Consider the following 18,265-nt stretch of genomic DNA (forward strand, 5'->3'; position numbering starts at 1 on the left):
TCTAACTGACGGGGATAGCAGAGGCTGAGATGATCTTGTGGATTGCTTTCTTAGAGAGAACACATTTAAGGCATTGTTTTTAGAAAAAGTTCACTGATCACTGTCTTACACAAATCTTGCTGCCTGTCCTCTAGCCACAAGGCAGCAATCTGCTTGCTATTTGACAATGCAGCTCTGCCTTGCCAATTATGGTAATCAAAGCCAATGTTTGCATATGCTGGGTGGACTAAATATGTATGCATTCAGTCTGTAGTTGCTCTCTTGGAATCGCTTAATGCTTGGCAACTCAGTTCAGTCTTCCAAATGGTTGATTAGTTTCCTCAGCCTGTACAGTACCCTTCAGTTTATGGTTGAATCTGCCTTGTTTGGCACTCGTCTTTTTTGTTTTCAAGCTGTTGATGCTTGAGTTGTTTTTACAATAATTCCCCAATGTAGTGAACTGCTAAAACCCCTGCCTGTCTCCAGATGTGTCCAGATGTTTGTCTGCACTTGGCTCCAACACAAATGTGCACATTACATAAGGTTTTACAGGAGCCAATTGTAATGTTTTAAACGGGAAACATTAAGATACAAAGGAAATATTCTTTATTTTCTTTTAAAACACAGAAACTGTTTATTAAACCTCCATGAGCTGAATATCTATGTCAATCCTGAAATAAATAAATTGTAAAAGGGCTTCCTTTTAACTGAATGTGTGTTGGGGCATTCAGAGGTTGTTTCAAATTAGAGCAGGTTAACCTTTATTAAAAGGCACTTGTCAACATGAATTACGCTTGCTGGACATCATCTGCTCGAAGCACTGTTCTGCTGGATTAATTTATGAAAATTGAAACATGAAATAGCTTCTTGTTAGTCACCCAATCATTTAGATTGATCCTTGGACCCAACCTTGATTGCACTGTCCAACGTTGCTGGGACAAATGCCTCAAAATGTCAAACAACACGGTGTGTGTTGCGACACAGTAAACGAGTATCGATCGCTCTGTGCACCTGAAACCATCACACCTGCCTGCCTGCGAGTAAAACTTAAGATTTAGAGCTTAACATGGACTTGGAGAGAGACATGGACACTACAATTGCTTCCTTCTAGTGGCAGTTGGTTTTCAAAGCATTGCTAGACCCCACATGATGCAATCTGCGGCTGCTTACAGTTTCCATCCCAAAAATGCTTGTTCAATTCAATTTAACGGAAAACAAACCAGACCACTCTTCATCTGTTGTGTATCCAATTTCTGCTCCGTGGGAAAAGAGATGTAAATGTATGGTGGTTAACCATTGCATCTGCACGGAAATTGATTGTGACCAAACACTATTCATATACTGTATGCGTGCATACATTTGATATGCTGTATAAACAGTAGCTTACAAAACTAGACAAGCAACATTTCTCCAATCAGTAAAACTGGCATTATTGTGTCACGATGTTTTCAGTGTGTTGCACACTGTACGTGATTGCATCTGAAGAACACCTGTGCCTACACAGAAATATCCTGTCACTCTCAAAGAGACAGAAGCAGGTTCAGGGGGTCTGACATTTGGCCTTTTCCCAAAGGATCTGCTCTTTCCTCCCCTGTTGAGCAAGCCTCCCATGCCTCTATTCCCCAGACACGGTAAGACTACGCGCTTCACTGTGCTGCTGTTTGATATTCCTTTTTTATTGAATTATTTGTTTTTTTAATGTATTTTTCAGTCCTTTTTTTACTCCGAGTCCAGGTAGCAGATGAAAGACAGATATACTGTACACATATTTTTTATTTCTAAAGAGGCTTTTAAGTGTGTTATCTTATCTAAATGTTTTTTCTTATTGTTTGTTCTTGCAGGTATAGACTCAATTTGAAGTTGTATTCATCCACATAGGGTATTTGTTTGTCACAAAAATACAAAGTATCGTGTTTTTTTTCATATATGAGTGCGCTTGCATGGACTATATTTCTCTCCATGCACACGTGATGTACACATTGCATGTGTACATCACGTGCATGTAACATAAACACTACTGTATACATTTGAAATGTGAAAGAACCGATATATGTCAAAATAGGGGACATCAGGGAGCCTCATGATAATAGCAGCGTGTGTTCAATGTCTCAAACGGCTGTGAATCGCTGTTGGCTCCTGGGCTACTTTAACAGCTCAGTGGGAGGTCTGAGATTCTGTTAAGGCACAGGTGCACCACTCCGCTTCAAATACCTCTGACTTTGGTTTGAAATAGTATGAGTGCTATTGACGTTTTATATGGAATTGCTATTGTCGAGCTTATATGTGTTGTTGGCACATGTATTTGTCGTTACATTTGTGTTGAGGTTTGGGTATGGGGGGGTTGTTCTTACTTGTCTTGATGGTAACAAGACAGTGTTTGTTCCCTTTAAACAGGCTCAGGTTAGTGTCAGATTTAATAGGAAACATTGTCATAAACGTGAGCGGAAGAACACCATGTTCATGGCTGTACAATAAAAAGACAGTTCAGGGAAATGTGCTGCGCTTTGTACAATCACTCACAGACAGTGACCTAAAATGACTCCAAATGAGAATAGAGATTATTAAATTATAAAGAAACAGCAGTTTGTTGTTGTATTTGTAACCAAACAAATCATATTTTTACAAAGTGTATTGAAATAACATCCATACTAAACCCATCTTTAAAAATAACTGCACACATTTGTTCAAGTTATGTGAATGTATGTACTGCTGCAGCTATACCCCACTCTCTCTCTCTTTTGCTTTCTAACTAACTTAGTGGTTTAACTGTTGATAAATTAACAACACATTCACTCATAATGCACATTTGATTTGTTCCTTATTTTACTATTCTTGCTGTCAAACATCTATTTTTAACAACATACATGCAAACATTTAAAAGGAAAACATGATGTTATTAATATATAACTGATCGCACGGCAAAACTTAAGATGTTGAAATGGATATGACATGCTGCCAAATGCCAATTCCTCACCTAATTATCCAATTTTCAAGAATTGCTTTGCCAAAATCCACAGGACTGTCCATTCCATTGTGAAGTGATCCCCAGACAACAAACAGCACTCCATGCTCTTCAGGATCATGCTGCTGGTAGCTCTCACAGTGCTATTTGTCTCTAAGGTTTTGGCTCTGAAAGCTTTCCAAAATCAGTTTTCAACCTTGTTTTTCTTAGAGGGCTCCTGGAACACTAGATCAAGTCCGGTGACAAAATAACAAGAGCTGGGAATTCATACTGTCAAACTGACACCAATAACCTTTGTACTCAGATAGGAACAATTTCAGAATACCTCCCAAGGTCCTAAAAATCTCTCGTCAATTAATGTATCTCCTCTTTGTCCCCCATCCTTGGTGATATCTGCAAGCCCATACTTAGGATGACGTCTACTTACTTTTATGGCCCAGCTGAAAAGACAGCAACGTCATCCGTGACATCAGTCAGTCATTGATTTGGTGTTTGAACAGCTAATGGCTGGTACCTGGCTGTTGGCTGTCATTTTTTAGAAAAATCAATCTACAAAGTATGAGCGTTACAACTACAAAACACATCACAAGAAAACCTATGTCACCTTGTATGTGTTTGACAGACCGACAAATAGCCATTCACAAGATCTGACACCATTCAACTACATTTTAAATAAAAATCACCAGCATGCAACTTCCACACCTGATACAGTACGTGACACAAGAAAACCACCCCTACACAAGTCATAATAATAATAACGTAATGCAAGGTGAAATCCCACCAAAACAGCAATTGTATATGCAACCATGTATGAACATTGTCTGTGTGTAAGGTAAATGTCTTTGCAATTTGCTGGGTGTCATAAGGAGCAGATGTGTATTGCAGTCACTCTCTCTCACTTGAAGTGTTGGCTGTCTAGCCTTATGTATTCAGATGTCAAGTTGTCATTTGATATATGGCCAGCAAATGCTTACAGTGTGCATACAAATCATCTACAAATGAAGTTATGAGTGATTGCTTAACAACGTGGACAAATCAGTCCCAAGCATCGTTTCTTTTCCAAACATCGGGCTTTATATAGAAGGTTTATAACAGGGGTGGGGAACCTCCGGCCCCCGGGCCGTATACGGCCCGCGAGACCATTTGGTATGGCCCTCGAGGTAATTTATAAACACAAGCAAAAAAGAAAAAAATGAAAGAAATCTAGACCGCAAAATAATTAAACAAGCGAGTGCCTGTTTTTCCTGGCAACGGTCATGGTCCTTGAACACAACACGAGCCTAACCTGTCATCACGTGGTATATGTCTCATCTGACAGGGGTGCAGTGCTGATGGAGAACGTACCAGAACGCGGCTCCGGGACTTCAAAAAATTGCAGTAGGCCTACCCATAAGTCCGTACCATAGGGTCCGTACCATATACAGTCTATGGTCCGTACACATGCTGCAGTTTTTGCGAGTCTGTGTCTTAGTTGTAAGCCCAGTGGCGATCTGCTCATCTGTCATTCTGATCATACAGTCAATAACTTTGTTGTTATTAGCATCTGGTTAGCTAGCTATGCTAACGAATATAAGAAGCTTTTTCTCCAACCAGTGAGGTAAAGGCACATCTTTATATGATCATTATAGTTATCAAAAAACAAGAGAATAAAATAAACAGGTATAAAATACTATATGACATTAAAAAAAAGTTGTTATTAATAAACAAGAATACAGTTTGAAAGGAGAGTGATTTGTAAAATATCCATAAAGAAAAAGTAAATCTGCTTACAGTTCTGTTTCATATGGGTGTTGAGAGATGTTTCCATAGATCTCTTCATTTTGCTCTCAAAGTGCACCAGATTGATGCTTTCAACTTCAATATTTAAAAAAAATCTTCCCGGGGGAGCATGCCCCCGGACCCCCCTAGAGGAGGTTATGCCCCCCCCCCACTTAAATCATATTCACATGGATAGGAAACTAAATACATTTGCACACAACTTGTGTGTCATGCCACAACCGTGCACGTGCATGCATACGCGAGTCATGGCAAGATATCTGGACTAAGAGGTTGCTTTTTCTTTGCACAGCATGAAAGAAAGTGCTGTGATTTTTAAGCAGAGGTCAATAATTTGTACGGCCCTCGGAGGATGTTGAAAAAATTGAAATGGCCCTTGAGAGGAAAAAGGTTCCCCACCCCTGGTTTATAGCCTCACCTACTGGATATAAATGGAAATGTCCAATGCTCATGTGTCCTTTTTTCTTTTTCCCTCTATCCTTTTTCCCCTTTCTACCTACCCTTTTGTTCAAATCCCCACCCACTCTCTCTGTCCCTCCTTTCTTCCCTTTTCTGTCTTTCTCTGTAGAATATGCCAGGACATAACGATGAGCTCCAACAGCACAGACCCTGGTCTCTTCCTGACTGCAATCACCTCACTACCAGCAGCCGGAGTCTTCCCACAATCTTTGAATTCACTGGAGGATAATTCATCTTCCACCAGCAATCTCCTAAACCTCACCTCAGAATCTAAGAACATAACAGCACCCCTTGATCACGTGGGTGGCCTTCCTTTGTGGCAGGTTATCATCATTGTCTTGCTCACAGGCATGCTGTCACTGATCACCGTCATCGGCAACGTCCTGGTGGTGGTATCCTTCAAAGTTAATCGCCAGCTTAAGACAGTCAATAACTACTTCCTGCTGAGCTTGGCTGTGGCTGACCTCATCATAGGGGTCATCTCCATGAACCTTTACACAGCTTATCTTGTAATGGGCTATTGGGCCATGGGCAAGTGGGCATGCGACATGTGGCTGGCTATAGACTATGTGGCTAGCAATGCTTCTGTTATGAACCTACTGGTCATCAGCTTTGACCGCTACTTTTCAATCACCAGGCCTTTGACCTACCGAGCTAAAAGGACCACAAAGCGAGCTGGGATCATGATCGGCCTGGCCTGGTTTGTTTCTCTTGTTCTGTGGGCCCCAGCCATCATCCTATGGCAGTTTTTTGAGGGTAAAAGGACAGTCCCCTCAGATGAATGCTACATTCAGTTCCTCACAGAGCCCACTATAACTTTCTGCACAGCCATGGCTGCTTTCTACCTGCCTGTGACGATAATGAGTGTTCTCTACTGGCTAATTTACCAGGAAACCCAGAACCGTTCGAAGGAGTTAGCTGGGTTGCAGGGTTCGGGAATTCGTGGTGGGGCTGGAGGAAGAGGAGGGAGTGGTGGGGGCGAGAAAGCCCGTTTCGTCCATCAGACAGGAAGTTCTAGAAGTTGCAGCAGCTACGAGCTAACTAGGTTGTCACGGAGAAGAAGCACATGTCGGGAGTTGGTTGGCCGCTTCCACTGCTGGCCTGGGGTTCGCTCCTGGAGACCTGGTAGTATCCGACAAGGAGAGGGTGATCCAGACCAGAGCAGCAGCGACAGCTGGAACAACAACGATGCTGCAATCTCGTTGGATCACTCTGGGTCTTCAGAGGATGAGGAATGTGGGGGCAAAGAGATGATTTCCCAGAGTCATGCTATTTTCTCCATCGTTCTCAGCCTGCCTGGTATAAAAGCTGCTGTCAACTCCCAACTCACCTCATGTGAGGATCTGGATGCAGCCTCAGAGAACGATCCCCTCAGGGGAGAGGAGTATAGTAGAGACAGCCTCTCAACCGGCACCACTAACACCACTGCCGCCACTACTCCCGATGGTGAAATCAATTCAGAAAAAAGTGCATACCACCAGCGCTTCGGCTCACGCAAGATTCAATCGATGCCTATCATCCAGTCCAACTCGAACCAAGGCTTGAATGGTCCCCCAACAACTACTACCACTGCCACCGACAATTCTACCACCAGCACCACCACTAAATCCCCTTCTGTCCCAATATCCTTCAAAGAGGCAGCTATGGCAAAGCGTTTTGCAACCCGTGCCCGAACTCAGATCACTAAGAGGAAGCGCATGTCCTTAGTGAAGGAGAAGAAGGCAGCTCAAACTCTCAGTGCCATCCTCTTTGCATTCATAATAACATGGACACCTTACAACATCATGGTGCTGATCAATGCCTTTTGTAACAATTGCATCCCAGAGACACTGTGGGCTGTTGGGTACTGGCTTTGCTACGTCAACAGTACAGTCAACCCCATGTGCTACGCCCTGTGCAACAAGACTTTCCGTACAACCTTTAAGATGATACTAATGTGCCAATGGGACCAGAAAAAAAGGCGGAAGCAGCAGTTCCAGCAGAGGCAGTCGGTGGTCTTCCACAGAAGGATTCCCAGGGAGTCGACGTAAAGGAAGAGTAAGATTTAACATAGGAGAAGAAAAAGGAAGAAGCATCCATGTAGTTGTTTCTGTGGAGTATCTTTGCTTAGAGATCCTTAATGTGTTTCTCTGCTGGTGTGTCCAGCACAGCAACCCGAGGTGGTGGTTTATGAGGTATGTGTTGGTGTTGGAGCATCCTTTTAGCAAAACTGTGTGCGTGAAGGATTGTGTATACAGTAGTGAGATTCAGATATGAAAACTCTCTCTCTGTCCTTAATGAACTCAACCGTTTGAATGTGGTAACCAATAGAAAAGGGCTTTAAAATGCTTTGCAGGAGAATCTTTGAAGTGCAATTGACACAAGAGGAAAGGATATATTTGTCACAGGGCTGGGTATTCACATGTATTATATTGTCTCTAGATAGATCTGTAACGTGCAGAGTGGTTTTGCATTAAAATCAAAACATGGAATCTGTTGTCACTGAAAGCCAAGACAAAAACTAGTGTTAGTGTTCACATGCTTCTATATCGTACTGATTTGACCTGTCTCCTCTTGACTGGCATGTGTTTTTATCAGAAACTATGTACATTGCCTTTCTACATGGATATAGCTTCCCTGTGTCTGATGGAATATAAAAAAAGTTCTTGAATTGTGTTTTTCAGTCAACAGAGTTATTTTTGTGATATTAATTTTTGAGGTTTTCTAGATATTCCTGAGATTTTGAGCCAGTCTGAAAATTCTTCTTCTGATGAATTGAGTTGAATATTTGTGTGGCACCACGGTCAGTGAACTGCTGTAGTGTTCAATGTGATTGTTGTGGTTTTTATGGTGGAGACAATAAGTACATTGGTTGTGTTTCATGTACTTGCAGTTCTCTGTCCAGAGTAATGATTATACATTGATGATATTCTGTTTGTGTATATTTGAATATTTCTGACTTGATATACAATGATTGATTGCACACACAAAGATGTCCATTTATAAAGATGTGTGTTTTCATGTTACACTATCTTTTAGATTTCTACAAAATGATACAGCTACGGTACTTTTTGTAGAGGGCCACCACTCTTTGATATAGTAGAACAAGGGCAGCCTCTAGTGGCTTGAGAAATAGCAGTATTTCTGGCAGTCCCACTTCTAAAATTGTACTTGCTTAGGCTTATAAATATGAAATTCAATTTAGATTTGAAATTAAAAAAGTATATATATTTTGGATCTTGAAAAATAAGGTTTGCAATCATCGAAGTAACCATCGTTTAACTTTCTGTCATAGCCGGAATATTTTATGTTGCATTTGAAATGATTTATGGGTGAAGTTTTTTCTTATTATTAAGCAGCAATTGATTTGTAAATAGAATTGATAGCTATTTTGGTCATCAAGTTTTTCCATACACCAACAAGTCAGCATGAAGAGGCCAATGACTTCTTAATGGATAAATACGAATTTATTTTTAATTGTTTATTTGTATTGCACATTACCTTATTCTTATTTTAAGATGTTTTTTACATTATTTCCACACCCAGATATTGAATACAGTGCAAAAGGTATTGAGGGCAAAGGACAACCTAGCCTTTATTATGACAACTGACATACTGAAGAATTGGATCATTTTAGTACAATTGTATTAATATGTGCTGAGTGCAAAGAGATGTTAACAAATATCCCATGTGTGTCATCGGGGGGAATTTCATTTGCTCTTAACACAATGTGCTCCAGTGTCATGATACCTTATTCAGTAAAATATGAGATTTTTGTACTTAAATATTGGGAATGTAAACTACCAAAATTGTGAACACAAACATTTTGTTACATTTCAAGTATGCAATCATACTCATATTTTAAGTCAATAAATAAAACAAAAACCTTTTTGACAGAAATGATCAGTTTTTTCATGTCGCAAGTTATAATGTTATTTTGTATCTGTATGTATAATTTTAACCTTTATTTACACACAGGGTGATTTCATGAATATGGAGTTAGGTCATTATTCAGCTGTATAGTGCATGTTTAAAACACGGACTGAAATAATACTTGATATAAAAAAGAATGGATATTTAGTTTGTAATGAAATCCAGTAGATAATGGTTATAGTTTAAGGTGATGTACCTGATCTCAGAGTTAAATGTGTTGTAATTTTAAAAGCTATGATCTTTCATTTTGACTTTTTTTTAATATTGTTCTAATTGAGTTATCTTTTATCCCCTATTTTCATAAACCTGTTGTTGTTTAACTTTGTATTTAGAGTTGTTGCAATGTCAGGTAATGTCAGGAAGACACATGCTGATATCTTCTTTGGTGGGAGGGGGGTTTAAAAGTTGCATCATGGTGGACTATTCCAACGAGATAACACTGGACGACTTGATATTATGCGTGGAAGCTTGCGTCTAACTTGTTGTTAAATGTCATTTGTGCATCACTGTCTGACACCACCACACCATTAGAACTGAGAGTCTAATTATACCCAGAAAATGAATGAGCACAGTAATGTTCTTTGACCGTTGCGCAGTTGTGTATTTTCCCATGATGAGGCCTGATGAAGTTAGTAAGGGGAGTCTGAGACGGTGCTAATGGAAGTTGGCGAAGGAGACCAGACATGTGATGAGGAGAATACCAACTTCATGTGACCCATGGCTGAGGAGCGGCTCATAGAGGAAGACAAACAGCCATTTGTGTTGTTTTCTTCAGTCAGTCAGCGCTAAACCAGGGAGGAGAAGTCACAGGCAAGTACACTGTCATTTATAATATTATGTTTTAAAAATATCTATCTTAAAGGTTGATCATCAATATTTCACATACTGTATTTTCATATACGTACATGTTACACATTTGGCTTGCATTGGAAAGTGATTTAAAAGTGTGTTTGTTTTACAGAGACGATGTCCTAGAGTGCTCAGAAGTAGAAACTGATGTCATTATTTAAGATTTGAATAAAGTAAACTTTAATGACTTTAATGAACCTAGTAACAACAAATGTCTTACAATTAGGGGCCTTGTTAGTACAATGTGTTATTTAAAAAATAAATATATATTTGTTTGCGTTTATCTGGTGTACACACTTGATGTGTTTTCTTACTTCAAACCACTTACTTTTCAATTCAATCAATTAGTGTCTAATGGCTAAACCTTATCTATACCACACCCATAGCAGTAATCTGTCTTAAGGCATGCCTTGGTTCAGGCCCACACACACATCCAGCATTTAGATAATGTAAATTCAAGCTTTAACAGATGTTTTTTAATTAAATATTTGGCGATATTAAAACTGTAATATGTATTTTACTTTGGACATAATTCCCACTGTACTACCTGAGAAGAAGTAAATAGCAGTAAGAATATTTAAATGTTGACATTAGACATATTTGGCATACTGAAATTGATTCATTTTCGCTATGTTAAGGATACAGTATTTTGATTTAGATTAAGAATCCATCTGCCCATTATGTGGATACAGAAATAGAACATTTTGTATTATTTAATATTTTTTTGAAAAAAAGCGTTTGCAAGATCCTTGGTCCCACCAGCTCCCACCGACTATATTGAGTACGCTATCGTATAAGATGAGAAAAAAAATCAGCAAATATTAGGATAACTCAGTTTGCATTTTACATTTTCACTAGATTGACTAATTGATTTCACTTTTTCACTTTTCTTACATGCCTGCTTTGATAATTTCACAACATTTCTCTTGCTCTCACCAGTTGTGTTACGTGAATGTTAATCCATCTTTTCCTAACTTAAATCCAGATAACTGTTTGTAAATCCAAACATCTTAAGTGTACAAGTAATGGACATATACATGCAAAGTGCTAAAACACAGAGTGAAAGAATTTCATGGAACAATGATCACTATTCACTAAATGTGTACAGTCCATGGCAAAAAGAGACATAAGGCTTAATTATGTCAGCTTGAACTCATGTTCAACTTTGACATCATGACTCCACTGGGAGCAGATTGTCTCTTCTCTCTTACAGTTAAGCTGAAATGTATCAAATGAACCAATGCAACTTTTCCTCTTCACTTCATCCTGTCTAGATCTTCTCCCCTCGGATGAAGCCACAGTGGTCAGGATGCAGACTTTTAAGACGGTGGAGACCCAGGTGCCCTTTCTGAAAGAGAGTTTCTTCACCACCACTTTCAAAGGCAGGAGGAAGAGCAGTGTTACCAACCTCCTCCGTAAACAACAGAACACACTCCTCAATCAACAACAGTGCATTTTAGAGCATCAGCAGCAGCATCCTAAGCCAGTCATTTCCACTTCAGTCGAGAATGGACAAGGATCGCACACTCCTGAACATCAACGACTCGCTCGCTCGTCCAGCAGCCCGTTATGCAAGACAGCAGAGCGTGCAGCAGCAGATGGGGATAAAAAGGAGGGGCAACAAGAGAGGAAGGATCAGAGAGTGAGCGAGGCTGTGCAGGGGAGGGGGGGTGAGCAAAGAGTGAGTGGTAGTGAGCCCGCGGCTGTCAGTGCCAGTCTCCTCCTCCTTTCATCATCAGCATCAGCGGCACAGGGGGAGCCAGCATCATTCTCACAGCTGCCTTTAACTGTGGTGGGCAGACAGCAGGGATTAGGCAGCTCTGATAGGGCTCTGACCAACAGAGGAGAAGCATCAATAGCATCCCAGGAGGAAGCCCAGCATGCCCAGCCTCGACCCCAGCAGAATGGCCTGTTAGCAAAGGGTGTCCGCCTGTTCAGAAACATGGGGAACCAGGAAACAAAGCAGAAGAAAGGAGGAGGAAGTGGAGGAGCAGCAGGGGATGTCTCCTGTGACGGCGATGCTGACGAGAGAGATGTGGACAAGAAATCTAAAAAGTCCCACAACAAGATAAGTAAAGGAGGAGATCAAGCCGGTAGGAAGAAATCGAAGTCTGAGTCGAAGGGCTCTATGTTTTCTGGCATGAAGATCAGGAAGAGTTTATCAAAGGCGAAAGGGGTGTCTAAGGATGATATGTTGGACGATGGGCGGTCAGCACACTTGGGCAAAGCAGGGCTCACACCAAGTGCAGAGGCGTCAGCTGATGAGATGGGCATGCTATCAGATGTCGAGACTGGCCGAAAAACAAGCTCAGGGTCGGATGCTGACCTCTACAGTTTTCACTCAGCCGCAGCTGAAAATGAAGACCTGCTCTCTGACATCCAGCAGGCCTTAAGAGACCAGTCCAGTGACAAGCAGGAAGTGCTTACTGTTAATCTATCTGAAGGACTATCATCTGAGGGGAATAAAGTCCAGGAGAAGATAGTGCCTCCATTAAATCTAGAAAAGGATGTTTATTCTCCTCCTGTTGGTGTTGAATGCGTACCAAAAGAAGTAAGCGAGAAATATAAGAATGTGGAGAACGAAAGCTATGTCATATCAAGTAATTCATCTGGTACAGGAACCCCGAGTGAAAGTGGTCCAGCCTCTTCAGGCCCGGACACAGAGAGAAGCAGTGGAAGCCTTCTCCCAAACACTAACAGCACATACAGCTTCCACGACAATACGACTAACAGTTCCACGTATGAGAGTGCTGAGGAGCACCAAGAAGACTTGGAGAGCCCAGTTCTGGCTGCACAGAGCAGAAACACATGTGTGCCAAGTGTCTGCTTGGACCCGGTGGTGGCAGGTTCGAAGGGGCCTCACAAGAGTGTGAGCAGCATGGACCTGTCTATGGAGAGGGAAGAGGAAACCGGGAGACGGGACTACCTGTCTCTAAAAAGGAGGAAGAGTAGTTTGTCATTTAGTCTGCTAACGCCAGACGTTCCTCAGCATAGGCGGACATCCTCCACCATCTCCCCTTCAACTGTCAAACTCTACCCTCCAGTCCACCCCTCCTATGTTAAGACCACCACCAGGAATCTCACCTCTCCAATTGGCTCCCCCATTACCAGTCCCAATGTGCCCAGGAAAACAGATGTCAACAATGCTGCGGTAGAATCGACCCAAGTATTAAGAAAGCTCAAGAAGAGGTCTTGCTCAGTTGCTGGGTCCCTCAGTGGGGCAGCAGACTGGTTAACAGAGTTAGATAAGCTAAGAGGGAGGCAGAGTGGTGAGGCCACATTTCCAGAGCAGGAGACACCTGAGAAGGGAAACACTGGCGGGAACTACTGGACCCTGGGCTCCAGGAGAGCACAGTATGGACGGCAGGCCTCCACTTCCACAGTGCCCTACCTGGACGTCTTCTCTGGTGAGTCTTTCTGTGTAGTTCAGAGAAAAAGAGAGGTATTTCGGGGCTTCTTGATTTAATGTTGTGAACTAGCAGAGAGTGGTCTTGTATTTTTAATCAATTGGATGATAGAGGGATGTTGCAAACATGTGCATGGATAGGAACCAGGAAGTCTGTCTCAGCACCTTTTTACGAATGTTATTGGACTATTTGAAATGGATTTTATAATCAGCCTCATCAGTGTGATGCACCAGGGGCCTGCTACACTGAGTAGGTTTTATCATCTATTCACACGGTTAAAAGAAGGAAAACAAGGAGACAACACCAACCTTTAGTGACCTAATTATGAAAGGAGGAAGTCAGGAAGACATTTATACAGAGCCAGAAATCCATAAGAGGAGGATTTAGAGGAAAGAAACACAGGACTTTCACACAAGAGGCCAAACCAACAACGCCTTGTTGTCAATGTGTCTCTTGATTGATAATACCCCACTTCCTGTCTGTAGTACTTAGCTTTAAGCCTGAGTGTTCTTAGTGAAGAGGTAAATCTCTGTCTCCTTTTGAAGCGCTAATTAGCTTCCTACAGTAAATCAGCTAGGCACTGTACAGTAGTTGTCATCCAGCGTTACTCACACAGGATGGCGTTTGTTGTTGACTATATCCAGCTGCAGATGATGTATGTGGGAAAAATAAATAGCGTTGTTTATTGACAACAAAGGAAGTATGGCACAGAGAGTAACCTACAACAGGCTTTAGTTAATACAAGCCATACATGTTAGCAGGATCAATACAATGTGGCTAATGGCCTTTACATGTGATTTTTGAGATAATAATATAGAAAATCATTAGACCTATTTAATGTAAAAAGAGAAAAAGCTTTTTTTGACTATCAGAAAAGAAATATTTGACTGAATACATCAGGACTTACCAGGGACAAATCACAATTAAAATATTATGCCTAATTGGTTTTTCATGTATTCCTGTTGTTGCTGGAAATTCCAAATAGAGCAGATGTGACTCCTTTTGGTTTGGCTCCAATCCCCAGCCATGTCTGAGATTAGCTTATTATGCAATGTTTTTGTAAAATGATTATGTTAATAGCCTAGTAATTTTAATTCAAGTGACTTACAAATGAGGACATTATTCAAATGATCACAGCGGGAATAATAAAGTTATGATTTAAAAGTACAATAGCTCATGAAAGTCATGATAAAACAGTGGGGGTTCTTTTATTGAGAAGTGTCTCCAGAACAAAAGCCTATTTCTAATGAAACAATGCCACTCTGTCCTCATTTTCTGTTGCATTTCAGGAGCTCAGCTGCTCTCCACTGTCTGAGCCACATGTCCTCATAAATCTACTCTCAAGCAGCTCTGCCACCCCCCGCCCCCCAGGGGGATGCCATCCTCTGATTTCACTGGCCTGGACACAAAAAACACACACACACACATACACACACACACACACACACACACACACACACACACACACACACACACACACACACACACACACACACACACACACACACACACACACACACACACACACACACACACACACACACACACACACACACACACACACACACACACCACACACACACACACACACACACACACACACACACACACACAACCCATCCAGTGCACACTTGTGGATGCTAAACACAAGTGACAGTTTATCTGCATGTCTCAAAAATGTGTCATGATATGAGATCCATTCGCATTTCGTCAGGTGAAATTATTGTAACCAAACAATGGAGGCGCATTGTATCTCGAACATTAACATTTGGCCTATATGGCATTTGGTAATTATAGGACATATGCTGTTTTTATTCACAGACTCTGGTTATGTCACCATTTAGTCTTTCACTGATTCAGTAATGCATGTCACAGCAATCAGTTCAGAGAGTTCTCCAGGTCCCATTGGGCCCTTAGGAGAGAGTGGGAGGACTGATAGAAAATAAGGGGAACAATTTAACAATTTAACATTTGAAACAACTGACAACATGTGAGACTTTTAACACACATTCTCGATTTAAATGCTTTAACGTGAACTTATTTGTATTAATTGTGAGACTGTCTTTCTTGAAGATTTTACTGTGCCTATTTAATTCTGTCACACAATCCATAAAATGCAATCGGTTTTCAGCGCTAGCCATCAAACTGCTCAACGTCCACAGCGCCATAAGTCATAGGACTTTATTCATTTGACGCCGCCCACTGAATCACATGGTTTTAAAAGATATTAAGCTAGTCTAACAGCATTAACAACTGACTGCACTCTCTGTGTCATGGTTGGAGTCTTAAGTAACAGAGCTGTGTTTTTCCTCCAGTCTCAATTCTTCTTTTTTTTGGTGCTGTCGCTTAGTCACTATTTCCCCTAATGGTTGTGTTCCTGCCACCATTAAGAAACAGGATTCTTCCTTATCTGGGATCCAGCAGGGATTTTGAGACGATGACACATTTCCCACAGCTCAAACTAACTTTTCTTTCTAATTCTGGCTCCATGAAAAAAAAAGTATTTAATCCTGATTTTCAAGACAAAGACAAACTACTTTTTGTTTTTCCAATGTCTTATTTAAATGTAGAATGAATACATCATACAACCACACCACCAGGTCAAACATTGTGTTGATACTTGTCTGACACCAAAAACCCACTTATCAGTTATATCAAGTTCATCCATAGGTGTTTTAAGACAGTATTAGTTAAACAGTTATATTATTAGATGCACTAGTACCATGAATATGATCCAGCATTTGTAAAAATGTTGCACAGCACAATTAACACCATCTCTCTTGTCACCCACATGTAAATGGTGTGAACAGAGTTTACACATGTAGGTGTTTCATTATCACAACCGAAACTGAGACATCTCTTTTCAACTAACACTTGCAATTGCCTCATTCTGATACTAAGAAATAAGTAATATATGGAATCCAGAATCAGGATATTTTTATCTTAACTTAAAATGTAACATTTCCAGACAAAGAAACACAAATATTCAGTCATATTAAGCCAACAGGAGTACCTGCAGTTTATTCCTAAAATGGAAAATGGAGCTCTGTATTTTTAGTTTTTTTCTAGTTTTATTATTGCACTTCATTGCTTTTTTTGTTCTCAGGCCGCACTCTTCTAGACTGGCTGTGTATGCATCATGAAGACGGGTCTACAGAAAAGGAGGCGAAGGAACTGTGTCAGCGACTGTTGGTCCAAGGTCTCCTGCAGCCTTTCAGTGACAGCACAGCAGAGCCCCATGGTGACAGCCCTGTCGCAGCACTCTTTAATGTAAGACCTCTCTTCACTGTCTGCCATCATGCTAGCTTTACAAAAATTATGACATGAGTTGCCCTGCATCAGCAATTTCATGGTATGTATTTGATTTCAAAGGCAATAACTGCAGGGCTACAGCTCAATTGTATCTTTAGCTTACCACAATGGGATGCATCTTCTTAGTGGTTGCCCCATGGGCTGTGTTTGGAGCACGTAGTTATTTAACATGTGCAGCTGATATGATCAAAGAATTTAGCTCAAAGGGTTTTGCAGTAGCCAACATATGTTAGAGAGCAATGCAAAGCTTATCAGACTTTCTGTATTTACTGCTGTATAACTGTGATTGGTCCCAGAGACTTTTCATTATCTGAAGAGCAGTGGTGCGCGTAGACAGGGTGGCCCCTTCCAAGTTAATTTCATGAATCTTTAATTCTCCATTCCTGTAATGCTTTGCAGAGAACTAATCTCATGTGCATCACATCCTTCACCACAGCCACCGCCTTAGCTATTTCTTTCAAGTTCCCCTGTAGCTGAATCCATCCGACTGAACTGCATGCTGGTTGTTTTGAGTCAACACACTGTCAGAATCAGAATCAGAAACAGGTTTAATTACCAGTTAGGTTTACACGTACGAGGAATTTGACTTGGTGTCGTGGTGCATAAAAACAAGAATTAAAAACACAGGTAGAGAACTACAAAAATATTAAAAATAATACAAAATATAGTAAAATATAACAGTATTTGCATCGCAATGGAATGGAATAAGAAGGAATAAAATATGGGATAAAAATAAATCAGCAATAATACAAAATATTGTTGTACATTGTGTGCATTATATATACAAATCTGCCAGATAATTATTACAACTAGAATATCTTTCATGTGTGTGCTAAATCCTATTTGATTATGTGTGCATGGATGTGTCTTTATTTCTCAGAGAAGTTAAAAGAACTACATTTGTTGTAATACATTTCACACAATAGGACGCTGAGATGAGTTTAATGATTTATTGTATCATTAGTGCTATTTTTGCCAATGCTATCAAACTGGCTCAATGGATGACAATGTATGTCAGACCACTACTTGGGTTCAGACTGAAATATCTCAACAAGTATTGGCTGGTTTGCCATGAAATATTAATCATTCATGAGTAATTCTACAGCCTCTTACAGATACTTTCTATAGCACCATCATGGGTTTGATCATTGTTGTGAGTGGATGTCAACAATTATGGAAATACTTCAATTAAATGTTCTAAATACATTCATTGTACCCAGATGATAAATCCCTCACTTTTTCTCTAGCACCACAATCAGGACTTGTCACTTATTCAGTGAAATATCTCAAGATTTAAGTCTTACAGCATTAATTTAAAAAAATTGTACAGACATTTATGGTCCAATAGAATCCACTTTTTGAGCGACTGTTAAATTGATTGGAATGCAACAGATAATTATGCTCGCCACAAGATGAGTTGTAATCACTTTGTTGATCCATTTGACTTGTGTTTATTAGTGTTTATCTGAGTACAGCCTCACAGAGCTGTTGACTCTTATTATGTTGTCTGTTTTATTTCAAAGAATGTGAACAGATTAGTGTGGCTCTAGCGGAAAATGCACCTCCCCCACAGATGTTTATTCATAGACTTACATTGTACATGCACATA

General features: G+C 40.5%; 2 protein-coding genes across 12 annotated transcripts in view; both read left to right on the forward strand.

Moving 5' to 3' along the window:
* Positions 1-9,045, forward strand: part of chrm3a (cholinergic receptor, muscarinic 3a) — a 91,272-nt gene extending 82,227 nt beyond the window's left edge. For 7 of the 11 annotated variants that reach the window (XM_034238096.1, XM_034238094.1, XM_034238093.1 and 4 more), the window contains one exon: positions 5,286-9,045. In XM_034238096.1, coding sequence (XP_034093987.1) covers positions 5,305-7,206 — 1,902 coding nt within the window. In that variant the 5' untranslated portion in view covers positions 5,286-5,304 and the 3' untranslated portion in view covers positions 7,207-9,045. Of the gene's footprint in view, positions 1-4,267; positions 4,372-4,491; positions 4,539-5,285 lie in introns of those variants that run through there. The other 4 variants (XM_034238100.1, XM_034238099.1, XM_034238102.1 and 1 more) reach the window with 4 other exon arrangements.
* A 2,172-nt stretch (positions 9,046-11,217) lies between these two features.
* The window catches only part of LOC117560917 (formin-2), a 36,467-nt gene continuing 29,419 nt past the window's right edge, over positions 11,218-18,265 (forward strand). The window contains exons 1-2 of the mRNA XM_034238035.1: positions 11,218-13,344; positions 16,451-16,614. Of these exons, the coding sequence (XP_034093926.1) occupies positions 11,247-13,344; positions 16,451-16,614 (2,262 nt within the window). The 5' untranslated portion in view covers positions 11,218-11,246. The remainder of the gene's footprint in view (positions 13,345-16,450; positions 16,615-18,265) is intronic.

The sequence above is a fragment of the Gymnodraco acuticeps genome, unplaced genomic scaffold, assembly GCF_902827175.1.
Source record: "Gymnodraco acuticeps unplaced genomic scaffold, fGymAcu1.1, whole genome shotgun sequence".
Taxonomy (NCBI): domain Eukaryota; kingdom Metazoa; phylum Chordata; class Actinopteri; order Perciformes; family Bathydraconidae; genus Gymnodraco; species Gymnodraco acuticeps.